Below are 20524 nucleotides of genomic sequence, written 5' to 3'. Positions count from 1 at the left end.
TTGAACACTTTGGTGTGAATCCAGCCATAGATATGTTTGCTTCACGTTTAAACACGAAGCTTCCACGTTTTGTCAATTAGATGCTTTCAGTTTGTCATGGTCAAAAGAGCTAATTTATTGCTTCCCACCTTTTTGTCTCTTGTCTAAGTGCTTGCAGAAAATACAGTCAGATAAAGCAGATGCTCTCTTTATTGCTCCACTATGGTCAACCCAGTCATGGTTTTCGCAATTAATCAAAATGATTTGTTGTAGGCCTGTCAAGTTGCCCAAAGGGAAGACTGTGGTGACGTCACTGGACGGGAAGTTTCCTACTCTCCGGCAAATATGCGCAGAAAGAGGCATTTCTTCAGATGCAACCAGTGTCATCATCAGTTTGTGGCGTTCCGGCACCAGGAAGCAGTACGCTACATATATCCGGAAATGGAGACTCTTTTGTTGTGAAAGGGAAATTGATTTTACTAGACCACATCTAGGACAGGTGTTGGACTTTTTTATGTGTTTATTGAACCAAAAACTTGGTTACAGCTCTATACAGACAGCACGATGTGCGTTATCAACATTTATTGATTTGGACAATAGACCTTGTGGATCACACCCTGTAGTGTGTCGGTTTCTGAAGGGTGTTTTCGAGATGTTGCCACCAAAACCACGTTATACAGAGATGTGGAGTGTGACAGATGTTTTGCGTTTTGTTCAGAAGCTTACACCGCTGAAAGATTTATCTTTAAAGGATTTGACTATCAAGTTAGTAATGTTGCTTTCATTAGTGTCTGCCCAGAGGATCAGACCTTATACTTGTTAGATATAGACCTTATGACAAGGAGTCAGGATGATACTTTGTTTACATTTCATATTGACAAATTAGTCAAGCAGTCTAGACCAGGTAGATTACCTAAACCAGTTGAAGTCAGGGCCTATTCTCATGACGAGTCACTTTGCCTACTGAACACTTTGAAGTGTTACCTCAGCAGAACTGAGAGCATCAGAGGATCGGTTACACAACTATTTATAACTTACATTAGGCCTCACAATGCAGTGTCAAGTGACACACTGGCGAGATGGACAAAACTCGGACTTCATAAGTCTGGTGTGGACATTCAGGTATTTAAAGTTCGTGCTGCCTCCACCTCTGCAGCGAGGTGTGCATCTGTACCCATTTCAAACATTTTGGAAAAGGCTGATTGGTCATCAGAGAGAACATTTGCCACATTCTATCACAAGCCTATTGTAAGGGACAGAGGTCTGTTTGAATCAGCAGTGTTGGGCAGTGTGATTGAGTAAATATTGCTGGGTTGGAAAAGCTGGCAGGACTTGTCAGTCAATGCAATGTACTTTTAAGTCAGTGTACACAATGCTTATGTGCGACTTATGATGGTTATATTGTCAAGGGTAGCTACCTTCACTGCCATTGTATTTGAGAACAATACATTTAACAATAAAAACTCTTTTGAACATTGCCATTCTTATTTCATATTTGGAATAAAGGTTTCCACTTATGGTGTATTCCCAGCTCAAACGAGTGTATATCAGTCTTTAAAATCTCATGGAATCTCGAACATTACATGATTAGCTGATAGAATCTAAAAGTTAAATGAGACTTACCTGTAAGTTGAAGGTTGACTGTGGTTCTACATGTATCAGCTAATCTTAAGTAATGGAGGGATTACATGCCCTCCCGTGGATTCCCACCCTTTTTTCTGGGTATAAGTAATATTTCTGATACACACTCGTACTTTAAAGTCTGACTCGCGCATGCGCATTACAATCTCATCTAATCCCTCCATTACTTAAGATTAGCTGATAGAACCACAGTCAACCTTCAACTTACAGGTAAGTCTCGTTTAACTTTTAGATTTATCTGAATGTTGATCTACATGTTGATCAGGTTCTTTGAGCATTTGTTCCATAAGTTCATCGCATTCCATAATGTAATACCTAAGGAGATATTTAAGTCTAACATAATGGAATATGGTATATCCGATACAGCCTGAAATAATAAACTGTTGCGAAAGAATGAGGATTTCAAACCACATTATTACATAATATCTGCTAATGTTCAATTTATCGTATTTTTGCTATATTTTTGCTATACTTTAGCTATATTTGCTCAAATTTGCTGTAATTTTGCTTAGCAGTTGCTATTTTTGCTATATTTTTGCTATATTTGCTATATTTTTGCTCAGCAGTTGCTATAATTTTGCTTAGCAGTTGCTACAATTGCTATATTTTTGCTATTTTTGTAAAGCAATTGCATAAGCAGCTGGTTGATCGGTTTTTAATACAAGTTTACAATGCTTCGTTTCCGCTAACAGTTTTCTGACTTTATAGTCGCCCGAGCTTGGTAGAAATAACATCATTTTCGCGTAGACATTCCTCAAATGAATCTCGGACTTTGCAATGAAACAGGGCTACACATTTGGTCTGCTGTCTGAGATCTTTCAGGACAGAGTTGTATTTTTGAGTAAGTACCCAAAGGCTATGCTGAGTATGCTGACCGGAGAATGCTAAATATGAAAGCATATCTTTCATTTTGGTAAGTTCTTTACTCGCACTGCAATCGTCTATTATGAAAAGGGTTGATTCTCCTTTGTATTTTTCATGACATACTCGTAAACAGTCTTGTGAACGATTGCCCAGATCAACTCTGTGCACCCCGGGATCTTTCATTAACCAAACTCTTGACAGGAATGTTTTTTAATGTTTATAGTCGGGCACAGAATAATAATATGGGCGAAAACATTCCAATAATGACTTTGTAAAATATCTGGAATAAAAGCTGTTTTTCCACAACCTGTTGATAGCACAGTGCGGTTCTTTAGGTGAAAGATTATTAATAGATCGCTTGCACGAATCGTCCATTCTGTATGTTAAGTTGCGCATCCATAATCACATACAAATATAAGTTTAATTTACCAGCCGTTTCCTGGAGCTTCGTTATCTGCAAAGTAACAACCTCGCTAGCATTTTCTATTCTCTGCCCACTGCCGTGTAGTTGGTCATCGTCTGTGGTACGCAGGTCGAGCCATAGCGCATACTTCGTGGTAAGGAATTCAGCCATCGACACATCGAGACAGAGACAGATCTTTCAAGACCGCATTAACTTCTGGGCTTGCCTTGACTATATAGTTGATTAGGCACGCCCTCGATAGTCAATTCTATTTTTGTAATCTTGGGGTTGTAGAACTTCTCGGTATCTCTTGCAAATGCATCAGAGGGGTCCTCGAACAACATTAAAATACCCTTGAACGATCTAGCGGGAACTTTTAGATTGATATTCCATGTCGTATCTCTTTTGTTCCTGGTGATCTTTTGGTGTCGAAGCACGCGATCGTACAAAATGGCTAAACTTCCGGTATGCTGGTTACGAATTTGTCTGGCTAATTCAGGATCTGTTATCATATCATACTCCAGTGAGATATTGTCAATAGAATAGCTAGTACCATCTTCAGCGGCTTTGATTACTCTGCTGTAGTCATTAAAAGTGAGTTCATATTCTAACCTATCGTCTAAGGATGCTTGATAGAAGGGCATGTGACTATCTAGTAATTCAAAGTCTAGCGGAATATAGAATCGGTTAACTAATGCATCAGCAACAGCCTTATCTCCTACGACGGTATTATCGCCAATAGCAGCACCCACACGCAGTCTCAATGTGTTCTGATTACAAATAGCTTGGTATTGTAGCAGCTTCCAGTAATAGAAAGGCACTTCATTCACAAATCAGTCAAGTTGGAGAAACTATCGATCAAGTCCTCAACGATGACACCACACTGGCCGATAAAATTAAAACATTGTTCAGAAAACAGGGGATAACCATTGCCAGTATTTTAACCACATTGGCATTTATTCTATCGACTTTGACTCTCGCATTAACCGGTGGTACAGGCGGTACAGGAGGTGGCACACCGCCTACTGATAAAAATGGTGTAAAAGAGTGGATAAAAAAGCATTTAAAAGCATTAGGAGAAGCACTGGGAAAGCTCGCTGGGAAAGCCGCGTCTGCACTTCCCGGTATAATAGGGAGTATTTTTTCCTGTCTCTTGAATTTATTAGCAAAGACCACCACTTGGCTTAGTCAAAACTTGTGGGCACTGATCGTAGCAATTGCAGGGCTGTTTTATGTTTCCGCGAAGAACTATTTAACCAAATCATGAGTAAACCAGCCGCGACTCCACCTACTATAAGCGCTGTTTTTTCATCTATATATTGTTCGTCTTTAGCTGCAATATGTGGTGGCACTTGTGGTTGTGTGTTAGTAGATGTGTTAGTAGGAGCGTCAGTAGATATCTGTGGCTTGACTATTCCTGTTTGGCCTGTGTTTGTTTGCGTTATTAATTTGGTGTTAATATCTGAATTTATACTTGTTTTTTTTTTATCAGTAGCAATAACAATTTTATTATTATAACCGATCACTTGACCGATCTTAAGTTCCATATTACTAGGAGACATGTATAGTCCCGGCGCATAAATGTAGTCTACTTTGGATTGAGCGTACTGTAATACATCTTGATAATGTTTTATAAAAGATGGTATGTCAACTGGTGAATTAATAGCATCCTCCACGTTTGCTACAAACTGTTTTTGCGCATCGAGCGCCGTCCCAGAACCAATTATTCCCGTTCGTGTTTGCGATTGTGCACCGAGAATTGCCCATACATAAGTTCTTATTGATTCATTAACTCTTACAACTCCTGGGTTAGTAAAATTATTTTCTGTTTTATCATTAAGAAATTCATTCCAAGCGTTTGCGGTTTTGTAACAATATAAGCTAAACCACCCTTAAAACTCATAATATCTCCTCTCCAATGGTTACTCGAAACTTCCCAGCCATGATTAAGATTATGCAATCTTACAAAAAGATTGTTTTTCTGTAACAGCTTAAATGGATCGAATGGTTGATGAGTTTTTTTAACTAAATCATCGCTTTCTTCTTTAACAGTTTTTTGTCCACTGTACGGAACACCTAGACCATGGTTAAGTCCTTTAATACGCCAATCTTTACTCTTAGAAACATTAAATTCCTGACAAATACGCTCATACGCGGACCTATTGTATGGATTATTTGAGGAATTCCATGCTCGATCCTGCGGTAATGGAGCACTACTTTCTTTAAGTATACGTCTAATCTGATAGTACACGTGAAATGATAAAACAGACTTATTTAGTTCAAATCCTGGGGCATAAAGAGATACACCACATCCTGTTGTTGCACACCATATGGCAAAGTTTAACTGGCCAAAATTGCATTGGATTGGGAAACCAATTGTGCACCATTTTATCACTAGTTGCCATGACCCTATATTTTTCAAAGATATCAGGGAATTCAACAACAAAATTAGCACCAGAGGCACTTACTAAAATCGACTGATCAGTAGGTAAGTTGATTTCATATTTAAGTTATGATATGGTATCTTTGTATATTTAATATGTATGTTACACTCCCGGGAATAACAAATGGTCAGTCTATTCAACTGCTTCATACTATCGATAACTCGGATGGACAACTTGAAGTCGCTCTATGTGATGTAACGTATTACCCACGGTGGACCAATATGAATGCTGCGAGATATAATAATTGGTTTTTAATAGGTGAATTAGGTATTGATTACACTTGCATTGCTATACCTGATAGGTATTATAGCGTATGTTCACTCAATGATGAAATTTTTAAGCCTAATGGAATTAGTCTCACACAAAATGAGTTAATTTGGGATGCTGAAATTAAGCGCTGGAGAAGAGAATTTACTTCTTGTCGAGATCTTAGCAGAAACACTTGGATTTGATGGCAGAATGGGAAAAATACCACCAAACGATATAGTGCATGGAGTTAAATTACCCTATAAAGAGTTGTGCATCCATCTTGATCAGATCAGTACGACGGATATTATTCAACTCGAAAGTCCTTCTACTCTGTTGAGAGCTATTCCAGTCAAAGATGAAAAATATAATAGCGGTAGAATGGAATCTTTCTCAACATTACAATATAAAAAATTAGAGCGGGGTATTATTTCAGACAGAAAATTTCTGTATTCGATGTAAAACATCAACCTGTACATATAGGATACTTTTGTGTAACACTCCATATTATAAATAATGGTTGATTCATTAGGCCCTGGAACGCATAACCTTAGACAATGTAATACAATTGCGCAAAATAAAAAATCGAGTGGCTACTGAATATCGTCATTACCCCACCTTATGTGTTGATGGGTAAGGCAAATAATTTAACTAAGATAATAAATAGTGGGATCGTACTCACGGCTTATATCCCATCAAACGAAAAAGTGTGTTAGTCTCTCCCCTGCCAGAAAACCCAGGTCATATGTTATTGAGTCGTCCGGCATAAAAAAATGTTAGTTTAAATTTGGTTACTGAATTCAATGATACAAGTATTTGTCACAAAGTGACAAAATGTCCCCCGCCTGTATATACACCAAAGTACCAAATATGAAGACAATCCAGCGATTAGTTCTTGAGAAATTGCTGCAACACCGTTTTCCAACTCCAAAAACAGATTTGCCTGCTGTGACCTTGAAAATGGGGTCAAGGTCACCAAAACCGACTGGTGTATGCGGTGTTTGTATATACACCATAGTTCCAAATATGAAGACAATCCAGCGATTAGTTCTTGAGATATCGCGGCAACACCGTTTTCTAACTCCAAAAGCAGATTTGCCTGCTGTGACCTTGAAAATTGGGTCAAGGTCACCAAAACCGACTGGTGTCTGCGGAGTCTGTATATACACCATAGTTCCAAATATGAAAACAATCCAGTGTTTAGTTCTTGAGATATCGCGGCAACACCGTTTTCCAACTCAAAAAGCAGATTTGCCGGCTGTGACCTTGAAAATGGGATCAAGGTCACCAAAACCAACTGGTGTCTGCGGAGTCTGTATATACACGATAGTTCCAAATATGGAGACAATCCAGTGTTTAGTTCTTGAGATATCGCGGCAACACCGTTTTCCAACTCAAAAAGCAGATTTGCCTGCTGTGACCTTGAAAATGGGATCAAGGTCACCAAAACCGACTGGTGTCTGCGGAATTTGTATATACACCATAGTTCTAAATATGAAGACAATCCAGTGTTTAGTTCTTGAGATATCGCGGAAACAAACAGGTGGGACGTACGGACGTACGGACGTACGGACGGTCGTGAATACTATATCCCCCGTTTATCGCTTTCGCGTGGCGGGGGACAATAAAACAGAACTTGAATGCCATACCTGATCTTTCTACAATTATTATTGAAGTCTTGTTTGGAGATGCACCAGAAGATGCCTTAGAAATATTACCAGATCTATCAATTAAATGGCTCAAGAAACACCAACGTCAACGTTGCAGTATTATTTATATGGGAGCATCACCAGTTGCAACCCTTGAGGGGGTCCAAATTATTAAAAGTGATAGCATTTCTCTTAATAAGATATTTATGCCGTATAATATACATTTAATAAGGTTGATGTATACTCTCAAAACATTGAAGCAAGATCAATTAAAGACTATTATATGAGATAATAATATAAATTATGAGTTTATATCCGGCGCTCGATGAAAAGATGGATACTGTTGATGGATTTCAATTACATGAAATAAGCGACATAAAACATCGAATAGAGAAGGAGAGGGAGTTGAGACTTGGATTGTATAAAAAGTATCGCAGAGCCGTGAATGCTCTCGACGGAGTTGACACTGCGCTTGTAACGGCTGGCATGGGACTCGGTGTAGCCGGTGTTGGTTTATTATCAACTATAATCGCGGCACCTATTGCACTTGGTATGGAAATAGCCGCCGGAGTCTCTGGACTGGCAGGAATAGCTATAAAAATTTATTTCTCGTAAGTTGCAAAAGAAAGCATTAAAACATGATAATATTCGGATACTTGCCGAAGCAAAGTTGAACAGCATTGAGGACCATATTTCAACAGCAATGGCTGATTGTAAGATATCCGAGGAGGAGTTTCGTTTAGTGTTGTCAGAACTCACCAAATACAACGCAATGAAGCAGGAGACTCGATCAAATTCTCGTAAGACCAGTGGTATTAGCGAAGACGAGAAAAGTTCATAGAACAGGGGAGACAACAAGCGCGTCAATTATTCCGTGCCAAAACCAATGAACTTGTTGGAGATTAAAATTAGATTGCTTCATATCGTTGGATCACATTTAAACGAATGCTTACATAAGTATATAATAATGGAGAATTACAAACCAACAAAGGAAGAACTCGAAAAAGCTATCGAAGCATTTATGCCCAGGGACAAAATAATCAAATGGAGAGAATTACCACAGGGTATATATTATATCAGTGATGTCAAACCAACCAAATACGGTCATCAATTGTTTCTTTCCAATTACCAAGAAGAGTATATAGTCTGGTCTCCTAGTAAAATGAATGAAGAACTTAGTGAAAATGGTGAATATCACTTCGTTAAAAATAATGGTATACGTATGAGTAAAAATAATAGAGAATATTTTCATTACAATTTAGTTTAATGTCATGACGATCGTTGAATCGCATCAGCGTTTTGACATAAAAAATTCCCTCTGTAGTAGTGGTACAGTATACATCTAATCCCAGCAATACATTTTTGATATCACGAGTGTAAATAGCACAAACCGTAGGCACGTCGCTTCTCGGGCATCGTTTGACCCTGGAAGTAAATCTGACAAATCCACAAAGCATGCCCCGCCTTCTGATTGGATCAAACTCACGCATGCGCTAGTTTTGATTGACAGACTGGATCGGTCTATTGTGAGTTTGAATCCTAGGTTAATCCTGTCAGATTATGTGTCAGTACATACATGCCCATGTAATATAGGCCTAAGATCTGCATCACTCAGAACTTTCCTCCTGCAATAACCTGAAATACTGTGATATGTATCTATATGCAAGATAAAAAAAAAGACATCTGTCTGTAGGCTATAGTGAATGCCATCAACTTAAGAAATTCAGTGATTCCTTACCTTTAGGATGCAGAATTTGTTTAAGAAAGCTTGTACTCTAGTAACATCTTCTTCCACCAACTGTTCACCAACAAGAAGAGGCATGATTTGACGTTTTTCACTCTACAATGGAGAGATAGAGATTCTTAACATTTGACCAAATTTGGCTCTGTTGCTTAGCCTGAATTATGAAGAAATAATGGCAGCCATGTTTGAAGTTGGATTGGAATTGTCTGTGCAAATGTAAGACACCATAGCTTGGGTCATACATACAAAGATTCAGCTCCATCATGTCCTTAAGGACTTGTTGTTAGAGAAAAGATGTTGCTGTAGCATTAAGAAAAGTAGTATGTGAGGATTACATTGATCAAATATCAAGATATGCCAAAATACATATTTTATATTATTTTCTATACCACATACTTTCGTAATCATACCTGCTCAAATGATGCATCAAAAATCATTGACTTTACGGTGAGTTAATGTGGGGTTAAGGTCACAATCAAGACTATCAAATTGCGACCTGAATGCATGTGTTTGTGTGTGTCTTGCTGCTTGTATTTGTCCGTGACTAATGCTTGTTTTATAGTGCTAGCCCATTGAGGCACCAAGCTGTCACAGTATACTTCACTCTGAGCTGACCAGTCCTTGTTTTATCCCATTATTCTCCCATAACAGGGCTTGATCTTCAATCGCCAGCAGTGGTTTATTCGCAGTGGTTTATTTTTTGTCACCCAATCTGATTGGCTGGCTGAGAGTGGAGAGTTGTGTCATCGCGTTTTAATTGGCTGGCTAAAAATAATTGACGCACTATTTTTGGATCGGGGATACCCAAGGTCGTCTAGTACAGGAAATCCCCAGCTGGCAAAACATTACCGTAGTGACGATGTTTTCCATCTCCGCAAAAGTTGGTGAATGAGAGAAAATTTGTGGGGGAACAAGGGGGGGGTGATATGTGGAGATATATCAGAGAATTTTGGCTTCCCAATGTACCAGATTCAGTTGCAGAATGAGAAGACGGTAACTGAAGCGAGATACCGCATCGATATTACAGGACCAGGTGAGCAACTCCGGTAAATTCTTTACCGGGCGTTTTCAAGGCTAATAACAAAGCTAATGAAACAGTTAATTAATTCATGTAAAAATACCGATGAAATAGTGAAACAAACCATATTGTTTGGTATTTTTTTTTAAAATAAGTATCAACCACATAAGAAATGTCACGTTATAACAAAGAGTTGATCTAGAGCTGATCGATCAAAAACATATTACAAAGTTATATTAAAATAATTAAGACTTAAATTCATATTTTAAGAAAATAAACACTCAGATAATTTGGATCTAAAGCAATGCCCAATTTTAATGCAGGAAACGATCAATATTTGCCGGACGGACCGTACATCTCACGACCAAGATGTTTTGCAACCACAGCAGTTGTTTCCCCTTTCAACGGGTGGAGTTTATCCAGATCAATATAATTAACGTATTTTGGCCCATAATTATTTGGTGTTTTTAAACATGAAGACTTCAATTATTTAAACATACTATCTCAGGACAATTAAGAAACTCATTATGAAAAAACAACATTACCCCGTTTAAACTTGAATGTATTAAGTCATACCTAAATCTATATAAACTCAAGAAAGTAATATATGTATTTATATATTTTTTCTTAACTATTTTGATTTCTTATAGGGAGCAGACAAAATGATGAAGATAATGATGGTGGGCACCAATCAACCTTATTAGGTATTTTTTTCAAAAACAATTTTTTTTTTCAAGAATGATGTACATTTATGCAGCTTAAAATATATTTTGTATTTTAGATAGGATGAAATAATCTCAAAATTAATTTCATATTATTAGTTTTAGGTAGATACTCAATATCATAGTTAATTATTTTCAGAATTAACAGACAATACAGAGCATTAAGACATGTAGAATTATGTTTGTCTCAAGTATATTCTTTAAACCAAAGATTTATTATTTACCATGTTTTCTGAAGAAAAAAACACTTCTTTAATAATGCAATTGTTATATTATCATAGCAGATAAAGATCCCCAATATGCAGAGTTAGCTTAATTTTAATGATAATTATTTAGCATTTCTTGGGATGATAAACTGGACATATGACAAAATAAGAAATGTATTTTTATTTATTATTCTCCCATTACAAGGTTTACAGTGGTTTATTTTTTTCACATAATCTAATTGGCTGCCTGGGAGTGGAAAGCTGTGTCGCTATTTTAATCAGAAACCTTAAATTATTTTAATGTGTAAATTTTCAGAACATGGTAAGTGAAGAAAAACTCAAATTTATGGGTGATGAAGAAATGACCAACAAGAGGTCCTCTTAAAAACATTTTACCATAAACCTCATTTCTTTCCATTAGCAATGTCTAATTTTAATTTTAATCCTTTTTACAAAGAAAATCACATATGAACAGGTCACTAAGATACATATTTATTATTATGTCTTGTTTTCATCAAGATAAAAAGAAGAAAATGTTAATTTTAAATTACCTATTATCAGTAAGTCTCAAACTTCTAATCTGATAAAATAACAAAAGAATAAAGTTTGGAGGTAACTGTTGCAGTAAAATAACAATGTAAAATTACAAGGGTATTAAAATGCAAATATTTGTAGAACTACTGAAATGATAATTTATTGTTTACATATATCCTATGTATTTATGTTTCACACAAAATAAATTATTTTGCTTGTCAAATTCACATTGTTTCTTGTCATTCACAAATATGGGTAAATTAGATGACTCATTTAGTAACATTTTTGGTGTCATGATGTTAGATATTATGTTCAAAAGAAGATTGTCCATTGAATAAGTTTTTTTTAATATTTTTAATAAAAACACATGTGCTTACCATGTTCAGGAACAAAACAAAAACAAAAAAAAGACATGAAATAATCATCATTTTACATATTAAATTATTCACTGTAAAATTAGTTTTAAAGAGGAAAATTCGTCAAAAAATATTACAATCCATTGATGGATTTGAGAAGATCTTATGAGCTGATCAGTTGCCAGAGTTTTTATAGAATCTCTCCTGATCAGTCCTGCTCACAGTTCCTTGGGCCCTTGTTGTTCGTTAACAATATTTCACAATATTTAAGACAATATTTAATTTCCTCTTAATTGGGTTAATAACATTTGTTTCTAGCGTACAAATAAACGAAAAACGTATTTACATACACTAAAAAGGTGGGCCTATTTAGAGTTGCGCATTGAGAATGATAGTCACGGCGAGACGACTGCAAATAAAGTTATGGGCCGAGTAATCCAAAATCATTAACAAATATCAAATCACATTACTAATTCTCAAAACGTTACTCCCATCAGCTTTTAATAGTTAACAAAAAACATAACATGAATGCTAACAAGTGGCTTGCCTGTCACGGAAAACTCGTGTGAGTTGTCTTTGCTAGATCCTTTTTACCTGTTTATGGTGCAGTTGTCTCACTGAGCATATTCGAAATCAAGGCTGGGGGAATCCCAAGCGGTTACTAAACACGGGAAATCTTCAACTACGAGCTCGACTTTTTATGGCGTATTGTAATGGGATAAAAAGGATTAACCACTGTGTTCGGTTGTTACTGAAAAATCTACACATGAGTGATTAATCTGTCACGATTAGAACGAGGATTTTTCGGTAACAACCGAACACAGTGGTTAATCCTCTACATATACTGTTTGCTAGGCAGGGTTAACAACAAATACCATCTTTTAGTTTATTTGGTATGACGTGGCTCTGGATCGAACAATAGACCTTTTCACTCTCCAGGCAGATGCTCTCTCTTTCCACTAGATAACTTCAAGAGCTTAACTTACCCATACATATTCAAGTCATGGAGCATACAAAACTGTGGTTGATATTATGAGCAACATCCCATGCCATTGGCATACTATCACAGAAAATTACCTTGAATTGCCACCTAAAAAATCTGTAGTTCTTACCTATTCCAATTCAAATTATATCATATAATGAAAATAATATCATGAAAAGCATGTGTATCCAATTTAATTCTAAGTAGAAAAAAACAACAGCACATGTGTTGAGTCCAACTACAAACTACAAATATACCAAATTTATACACACAATTGTGTTCTCGTTCTGTTGCCAACATCAATGATTGCTGCTTAAGTCGTTAAGCATAGTTTATAAAGGCAAACATTATTTCGTTTCTACATATTTCAACCATTGTTACCTCACAATCTATATTTTAAAATTTATTGTATTTTTGTATTGCTACATAATACGTAATTTATTGATCTGGTGCATCATGTCCGGATGTTTTTATCATTTGCACATACGTAGTATTTCTCTGTCAGTATTGGCATCCGCGCATGCTCAGTAATCTCTATTGTCAGGATGTCTATATTCCACGCATGCGCATCAGTTTGTTTTGCGTGCCATTGTTAGCAGCTTTTTTCTCATGACGTAGCAAAGTTTGCCAGTTTCTTCAAGTCATTCGGCGTGATTTTTACCTGCAAGGTTCACAAGTCGTTGTGACCAGGTCCGCTATCAATTGTAGCACGCAATCACTTCATGATGGCGCCTCGTAAGGCCAAAAGAAGTAACTTACGCAAACAGCCCGAAAGCCAAGACAATGGCGCCCAGCCTCAACTGGCTCAAGTCGACGACGATGCAGCCACAAGTCCTCGTAGTACCCACAGGGCCCGCATCCGCTACGCAAGCGATAATCCTGATATCATAGGCCCTAATCCGCAAAACTGGTATGTCTCGAAACTCAGGAAGCGCATTTCCGAAGAATTTGGACTTAACAACCTGCCTACCTCTATGACAAAAGCCCAATTGTTGCATTTATATACCAGGAACAGAGCCACATTGCCAACAAATCGTATTCAGCGACTTCCGAGAAGAGTACCTTCGGCTACCGTGACGTCAACAAGCAGTGAGGATACTAATGCTGATACGACAAATACGTCACAACTCGGGCCACGGACTGAAACTATCCGTCCATGTAACACTGAAGACACGTCCTCCAATGACAATCAGCAAATGAATTTGGCTGAATTGACCAAAAATGTTCAAGCTTTACAATCTACAGTGGCTATGCTTACACAGTCCATCTTGCCGAACAACATTGCCACTGTGACCAATCAGGATGAACAAGACAATAATCCTGTCATCTCTACCATGTCTATGATATATCGACAGCCCTCAGCAGTGAATTCAGGCAGCCATCGACAGTTTACCTTGTACACTGCTCTCCAAGGCAACTTAGATAGGACGAGACGTCCAAGTCGTGACCCCAACACAGTACAAAGAATTGACACCATCTCACCAGTCCTACGTCAACAAATCATAGATGGTAAGGATGTCAATTTAGCCTTGTTATTAATGCCTGATGAGATTCAGACCGGCCCACAGACTATCCACAATGCCAGCAATGAAATTCAGCTTAAACCTCAGACTGACAAACGTCTCCATCAGGCCATGTCAATCAATGATTTTATGAATGCTTTCCTGCGATACAAGCATATTATGACAGAACAACACTCCTGGCTTCGGGATGAATTGGACGAATATCAGCGCATCATTATGGGCCTAAGTAATGAAACCAATGATTCGGCTTGTGTAGCGTTTTAGTATCATATAACCAGTCACTCGCTTTATCCATACAATGTCTCTATATAAATGAGTGCGCACGTGTAACAGCGCCGGAAGTGTGTGTTGTGCGCTAGCAGACCACATGGCTGCCGACTACACTTGACTGAGTGTATTGACATGTAATGAGAGAATACAACCTTTCCCCGGAAAGCCGAGTGTTTGTTGTAGCTGCCAAAGTCATCACATAAATTGGCGACGAGGTAAAACTGGATGTCTTAGCGTTTTTGTGGACATTTTGTGTGATTAACGTCCGTCGTGTTTCACTCGCTCCATAAACATGGCGTCGTCTACCTCCGGGAAGATCTACGAATTTAATACAGAGACTGACAGCTGGGACATTTATTGTGAGAGGTTAGACTTGTACTTTACGGCTAGAGGTGTTGATGACGAGGATGATGTGATGAAACGGGCTATTCTGCTTAGTGAAATGGGTAAGACAGCCTACACACTTCTCCGGAATTTGTGCGCTCCTACGAAACCTAAGGAAATGAGGTTTGCTGAGATAGTGAAAGTCATGCGCGATCATCAACACCCAACACCGTCAGTGATAGTTGAAAGACTTAAATTTCACAAGAGGGATAGAAAGTCTCAAGAGAGTGTTGCAGCGTATGCTTCCGAGTTGCGCAAATTGGCAAGTACATGTGACTTTGGTACTACTCTTGATGATTCACTTAGAGACAGACTAGTTTGTGGCATTAATAATGATGCAATACAGAGGAGATTATTAGCAGAGAAAGCTCTGGATTACAATAAGGCTTATACACTAGCACAGTCAATGGAATTGGCAGCAAAGAATGTAGAAGATATTAAAGTTGGTGCTTCAAGTGTTTCAGCAGCTACAGGGGGTAACATGCACAAGATGTCATCATCTCAACATGCTCCTGTCTACCCGCCATGAGACAGATGTGGTTTACGAAATCACAAATCTCCGGACTGTCATTTTCGTACCTCAAAGTGTTACAATTGTGGTAAGATTGGCCACATTGGGAAGGTATGTCATCAGTCACAGAATAGTAAAGGTTCTCGTTGTGGACGTGGCTCGTATCGATCTAGAGGTCAAGGTAGAAGTCGGGGTCAGCACAAGCGTTCAGCAACAAATCAGGTCACTCCTGATAACTATGATGATGTTGAAAGTGAAATATATGACATTTACAAGATGGAGACTAGCTCTACACCTTTTGTTGGGAGGAGAGAGAAGGAACCACCAATGTTTATTGATTTAGCACTTAATGGTCAGCCATTAAGCATGGAGCTGGATACAGGTGCAACATTTTCAGTGATTAATGAGGACACTTACAGATCGTTAGGGAAAGATCCACCCAAACTAGGACCTCCTCATACCTTGTTACGTACTTACCTAGGTGAGAAGATACCTCTGCTTGGTTCATGCTCAGTGAAAGTGAACTACGGCAAACAGTCAGCAGAACTGCCAGTGATTGTAGTGAAAGGGAGAAGAGCTAATCTCTTTGGTCGCGACTGGCTGCGACATGTTCGTCTAGACTGGGGAACAATTCTCAGAGTAGATTGTGATGACGTGCAAAGTATCCTTAACGCACATTCCGATGTCTTCAAGGAGGAACTTGGTAAGTTGAAAGATACAAAAGTGAAGATTAACATATCTATTCCTTCACAACCACGCTTCTACAAGCACAGGAACATGGCCTATGCCTTGAGGGACAAGGTTGAGAATGAACTTGAACGATTAGAGCAGCAGGGTGTCATAAAACCAGTGCAGTACTCAGAGTGGGCAGCACCCATCGTACCAGTGTTGAAGTCGGATCAGTCTTCAGTGCGCATATGTGGAGATTACAAACTAACAGTCAACCAGGTTGCTAAACCAGATTGTTACCCAATACCCAGGATTGAGGACTTATTTGCATCACTCTCAGGTGGTCGCAAGTTTACGAAATTGGACATGAGTAATGCCTACCAGCAGATAGTGTTGGACGATGATTCCAAGAAACTCACCACAATTAACACCCATAAAGGTCTATACGAGTACCAACGATTACCTTTTGGGGTGTCGGCAGCTCCTGCTATCTTCCAGCGGACAATTGAATGTCTTCTCAGCGACTTGCCACATGTGTGCGTCTACCTCGATGATATTCTCGTCACAGGTGTTGATGATGCAGAACACAACAAGAATCTGAATGAAGTCCTTGACAGATTGCAGAAAGCAGGTTTGCGTCTAAACGCTTCAAAGTGTCACATCAAGAAAGACTCAGTCACTTACCTGGGACACCGGATTGACGCACAGGGACTGCATCCATTAGAGGAGAAGGTAAACACTATTGTGTCCGCACCAGCTCCTCAGAATGTGACAGAGTTAAAGTCATTCCTTGGGATGGTACAGTACTACCAGAGATTCCTGCCAAATCTCTCCACGACGTTAGTGCCACTACATGGGTTACTACAAAAGGACGCTCCATGGTCATGGACCAAGAAGCATGATACAGTATTTCTAAAGGTGAAATCTCACTTGTCTTCGTGTAAGGTCTTGACTCACTACAATCCAGACCTTCCTCTCAACTTAGCAGCTGATGCTTCTCCATATGGAGTAGGTGCCGTCCTGTCACACATCATGCCAGATGGTACTGAGAAGCCTGTGGCGTTTGCGTCACGTTCCTTGTCACCTGCAGAAAAGAACTATTCACAGCTTGATAAAGAAGCACTGGCAATAGTGTTTGGCATAAAGAAATTCCACCAGTATTTGTTCGGACGGAAATTTCAGCTGTTATCAGATCACAAACCCCTCATGGGTCTACTTGATGCAGAGAAAGGCATTCCAGTGATGGCGTCAGCCAGACTCCAGAGATGGGCCTTGATGCTGGCAGCGTATGATTACAGTATTGTGTATAAACCAGGCTCAAAGTTGGCAAACGCAGATTGTTTGAGCAGATTGCCTCTGCAAACCTCTGTGTCTGTGCCGCCTGTTCCAGGAGACACAATAATGCTCCTCGAGAACATGGCAGAATTCCCAGTGAATGTGCGACAAATTCAGTTTTGGACAAGGAAGGATCCCTTGTTAGCTAGAGTGAAGAAGTTAGTGGAATGTGGTTTTCCAGAAAACCTGAAGCCAGATACAGAGCTAAAGCCGTATATTCAGAAGAAAACTGAGCTAAGTGTTAAGGATGGTGTGATTCTGTGGGGTAACAGAGTAGTGGTTCCACCTCAGGGTAGGAAACAGTGTGTAGATGTGTTGCATGAAGCTCACCCTGGAATAGCGAGGATGAAAGCTATTGCCAGAGGTCTTGTATGGTGGCCGTGCATTGATTCAGAGCTGGAGAACAAGGTCAGGACTTGTTCCATATGTCAGGAGAGTCGTTCTTCACCCTGCGAAGCAAAGTTACATCCATGGGACTGGCCGTCCAAACCATGGTCACGTCTGCACATTGATTATGCAGGTCCCTTACAAGGTCAAATGTTCCTCATCATCGTAGACTCTCACTCTAAGTGGATGGATGTTTTCCCTGTCAACAGTGCAACTACAAGTGCCACTCTTGAGTGTCTTCGGAGAACATTTTCCATTCATGGTCTACCTGAGACAATAGTGTCTGATAATGGGACATGTTTCACAAGTGATGAATTTGCTATATTCATCAAGAGAAATGGTATTCAACACATCTGTACATCCCCTTACCATCCAGCGTCCAATGGACTGGCAGAGAGGAGTGTCCAGACGTTCAAACAGGGATTTAAGAAGCTCAGTGGCGGTTCCATCAACACCAGGGTGTCAAGATTCCTGTTCAGGTATCGTAACACTCCGCAGACTACGACAGGGTCATCTCCAGCGCAGTTACTATTGGGAAGACGTCCACGTTCCCATCTTGACTTGCTTCACCCTGACATCGGTGTTAAAGTTCAACATAAACAAGAGAAGCAGGCAAACTACCACAATAGACATACAAAGTCACGGGAGTTCGCTGTCGGTGATCTTGTTTACGTCAGGAACTTTCTTGGTAAGCCTAAATGGTTACCAGGGGAGATAATCCAGTGTACAGGTCCTATCTCCTTCAAAGTCAGCTTGGAAAATAACAAAATTGCGAGGCGACATGTAGATCACCTCATCAAGCGTTATGTGGACCCCGATGCTGTGAAACCAGAATCCCCAGAATTGTTGGAAGAAAGTGAAGTGTCGAAGTCTGTCATCACTTTCTCACTAGAGCTCCCAGAGCCTAGTTCTGTACCAGTATCACCCGCAGACACGCCATTTCCGCGTACCAGGTTACCTTCATGTGACACTAGTCCAGAACTGTCCTCATCTGTTGAGTTGAGAAGATCAAATCGTGAGCGTCGAGCTCCAGATAGACTAAATCTGTAAACTACTGTATTTCATTGTTAAGTGTTTTGGGTTTTTTTCAGATTGAACTTTAAGGTGCTTGCTCAATTCATTTATTTCAGAAACCAAGTGAATGAACATTAAGTTTGTGAATTTCAGTGTTCAAGAATACTTCAGTGAACTTTATGGGAAAATTTCCATTGAACCTCTGGAGTTGATCACTATTTCTTTCTCAGTGACTGATGAGTTAGTAACATTGTTCACTTATTGCTTAAACAACAAGTTGTTAACTAAAGGGGGAGGAATGAAGCGTTTTAGTATCATATAACCAGTCACTCGCTTTATCCATACGATGTCTCTATATAAATGAGTGCGCACGTGTAACAGGGCCGGAAGTGTGTGTTGTGCGCTAGCAGACCACATGGCTGCCAACTACACTTGACTGAGTGTATTGACATGTAATGAGAGAATACAACCTTTCCCCGGAAAGCCGAGTGTTTGTTGTAGCTGCCAAAGTCATCACAGCTTGGTACACCTACCACAAAATGTTTTCGGCGAAAGCAGCAGCAAGTATTCAACCATTCAATGAACCTTTGGATTGGGGAACACTAGACGGAGAAATCTACCGCAAGGTGTTTACAGCCAGGAAAACCAAACAATGCAACTTGTGTACAGGCATTGATCACCAGGCTGAATTTTGCCCATGGAACACTGATTCTCGTCAGAATGGTATCTCATCCCAGGCCTCCCGCAGTGCAGGTAGACATTATGTAAATTCCCAAACTCATGACATCAGAGGCCGTCTGATCGTACACCACCAAGGACAGAAGCTTTGCAACAACTATCAAGATGACTCTTGTACTTTTCCCCAATGTCGATACCTACATGTTTGTGCAACATGCAAAAAGAACCATCCTCGCAGCAAGTGCAAGCAGGAACGGGGACAGGAATATACCACAAGAGACACTAAAGACACTCGACGCACCAAACGCGATCAGTGACTAGACCAATGTGCGGAACTGGGCGCAGTTCCATCGCCTGTATGTATCCATACTCTTGAACTCTATTTGCAAAACCATCCAGATCATTCCATGGTGCGTCAACTACTCAATGGACTATCCAATGGTTTTCTTACAGGCATTGATAATCCTCCTATCACTAGCAAGATTTGTCGCAACCTGAGATCAACTCAAGCCCCGAATATTGATGCAGTGACAGAATTAATCCAGAGCGAATTGGCCAAAGGCTACTTGATAGGTCCATTCAAAATCAGTCCCTTCCAAGTGCACAGAGTCAATCCTGTCGGAATGGTGGAAGGCAAGTATTCAAAAAAGAAGCATCTAATTGTTGACATGTCAGCCCCACATGAGGATAATCACCATCCCAGCTTAAATTCACTGATTGACAAGAAGTTCTCATTAACATACGTCAAAGTTGACGATGCCATTCAAACAAGTATTTGTCACAGAGTGACGAAATATCCCCCGCCTGTACACCATAGTACCAAATATGAAGACAATCCAGCGATTAGTTCTTGAGATATTGTGGCAACACCGTTTTCCAACTCCAAAAACAGATTTGCCTGCTGTGACCTTGAAAATGGGGTCAAGGTCACCAAATCTGACAGGTGTATGCGGTGTCTGTATATA

At 39.4% G+C, this 20524-nt stretch overlaps 2 protein-coding genes across 2 annotated transcripts in view; one reads left to right on the top strand and one right to left on the bottom strand.

Moving 5' to 3' along the window:
* Nucleotides 1–20524, bottom strand: part of LOC124124830 (protein N-terminal asparagine amidohydrolase-like) — a 178765-nt gene that overhangs the window by 105391 nt on the left and 52850 nt on the right. Inside the window, exon 2 of the mRNA XM_046488107.2 lies at nucleotides 8965–9066. Within this exon, the coding sequence (XP_046344063.1) occupies nucleotides 8965–9048 (84 nt within the window). The 5' untranslated portion in view covers nucleotides 9049–9066. The remainder of the gene's footprint in view (nucleotides 1–8964; nucleotides 9067–20524) is intronic.
* On the top strand, nucleotides 14898–19719 carry LOC124124831 (uncharacterized protein K02A2.6-like). Its single transcript, XM_046488108.2, has one exon. The coding sequence runs from the start codon at nucleotides 15753–15755 to the stop codon at nucleotides 18915–18917; it is 3165 nt and encodes a 1054-aa protein (XP_046344064.2). The 5' UTR covers nucleotides 14898–15752; the 3' UTR covers nucleotides 18918–19719.

Source organism: Haliotis rufescens, unplaced genomic scaffold (genome assembly GCF_023055435.1).
Source record: "Haliotis rufescens isolate VD_foot unplaced genomic scaffold, xgHalRufe1.0.p SCAF_65, whole genome shotgun sequence".
Lineage (NCBI taxonomy): Eukaryota > Metazoa > Mollusca > Gastropoda > Lepetellida > Haliotidae > Haliotis > Haliotis rufescens.
The sequence above is the reverse complement of the archived record's forward strand: the minus strand, read 5'-3'. Positions and strand labels throughout refer to the sequence as shown.

What these genes read in the sequence shown, in the direction of transcription:
- LOC124124831 (XM_046488108.2), top strand. Translation starts at nt 15,753, where the DNA reads ATGGAGACTAGCTCTACACCTTTTGTTGGGAGGAGAGAGAAGGAACCA.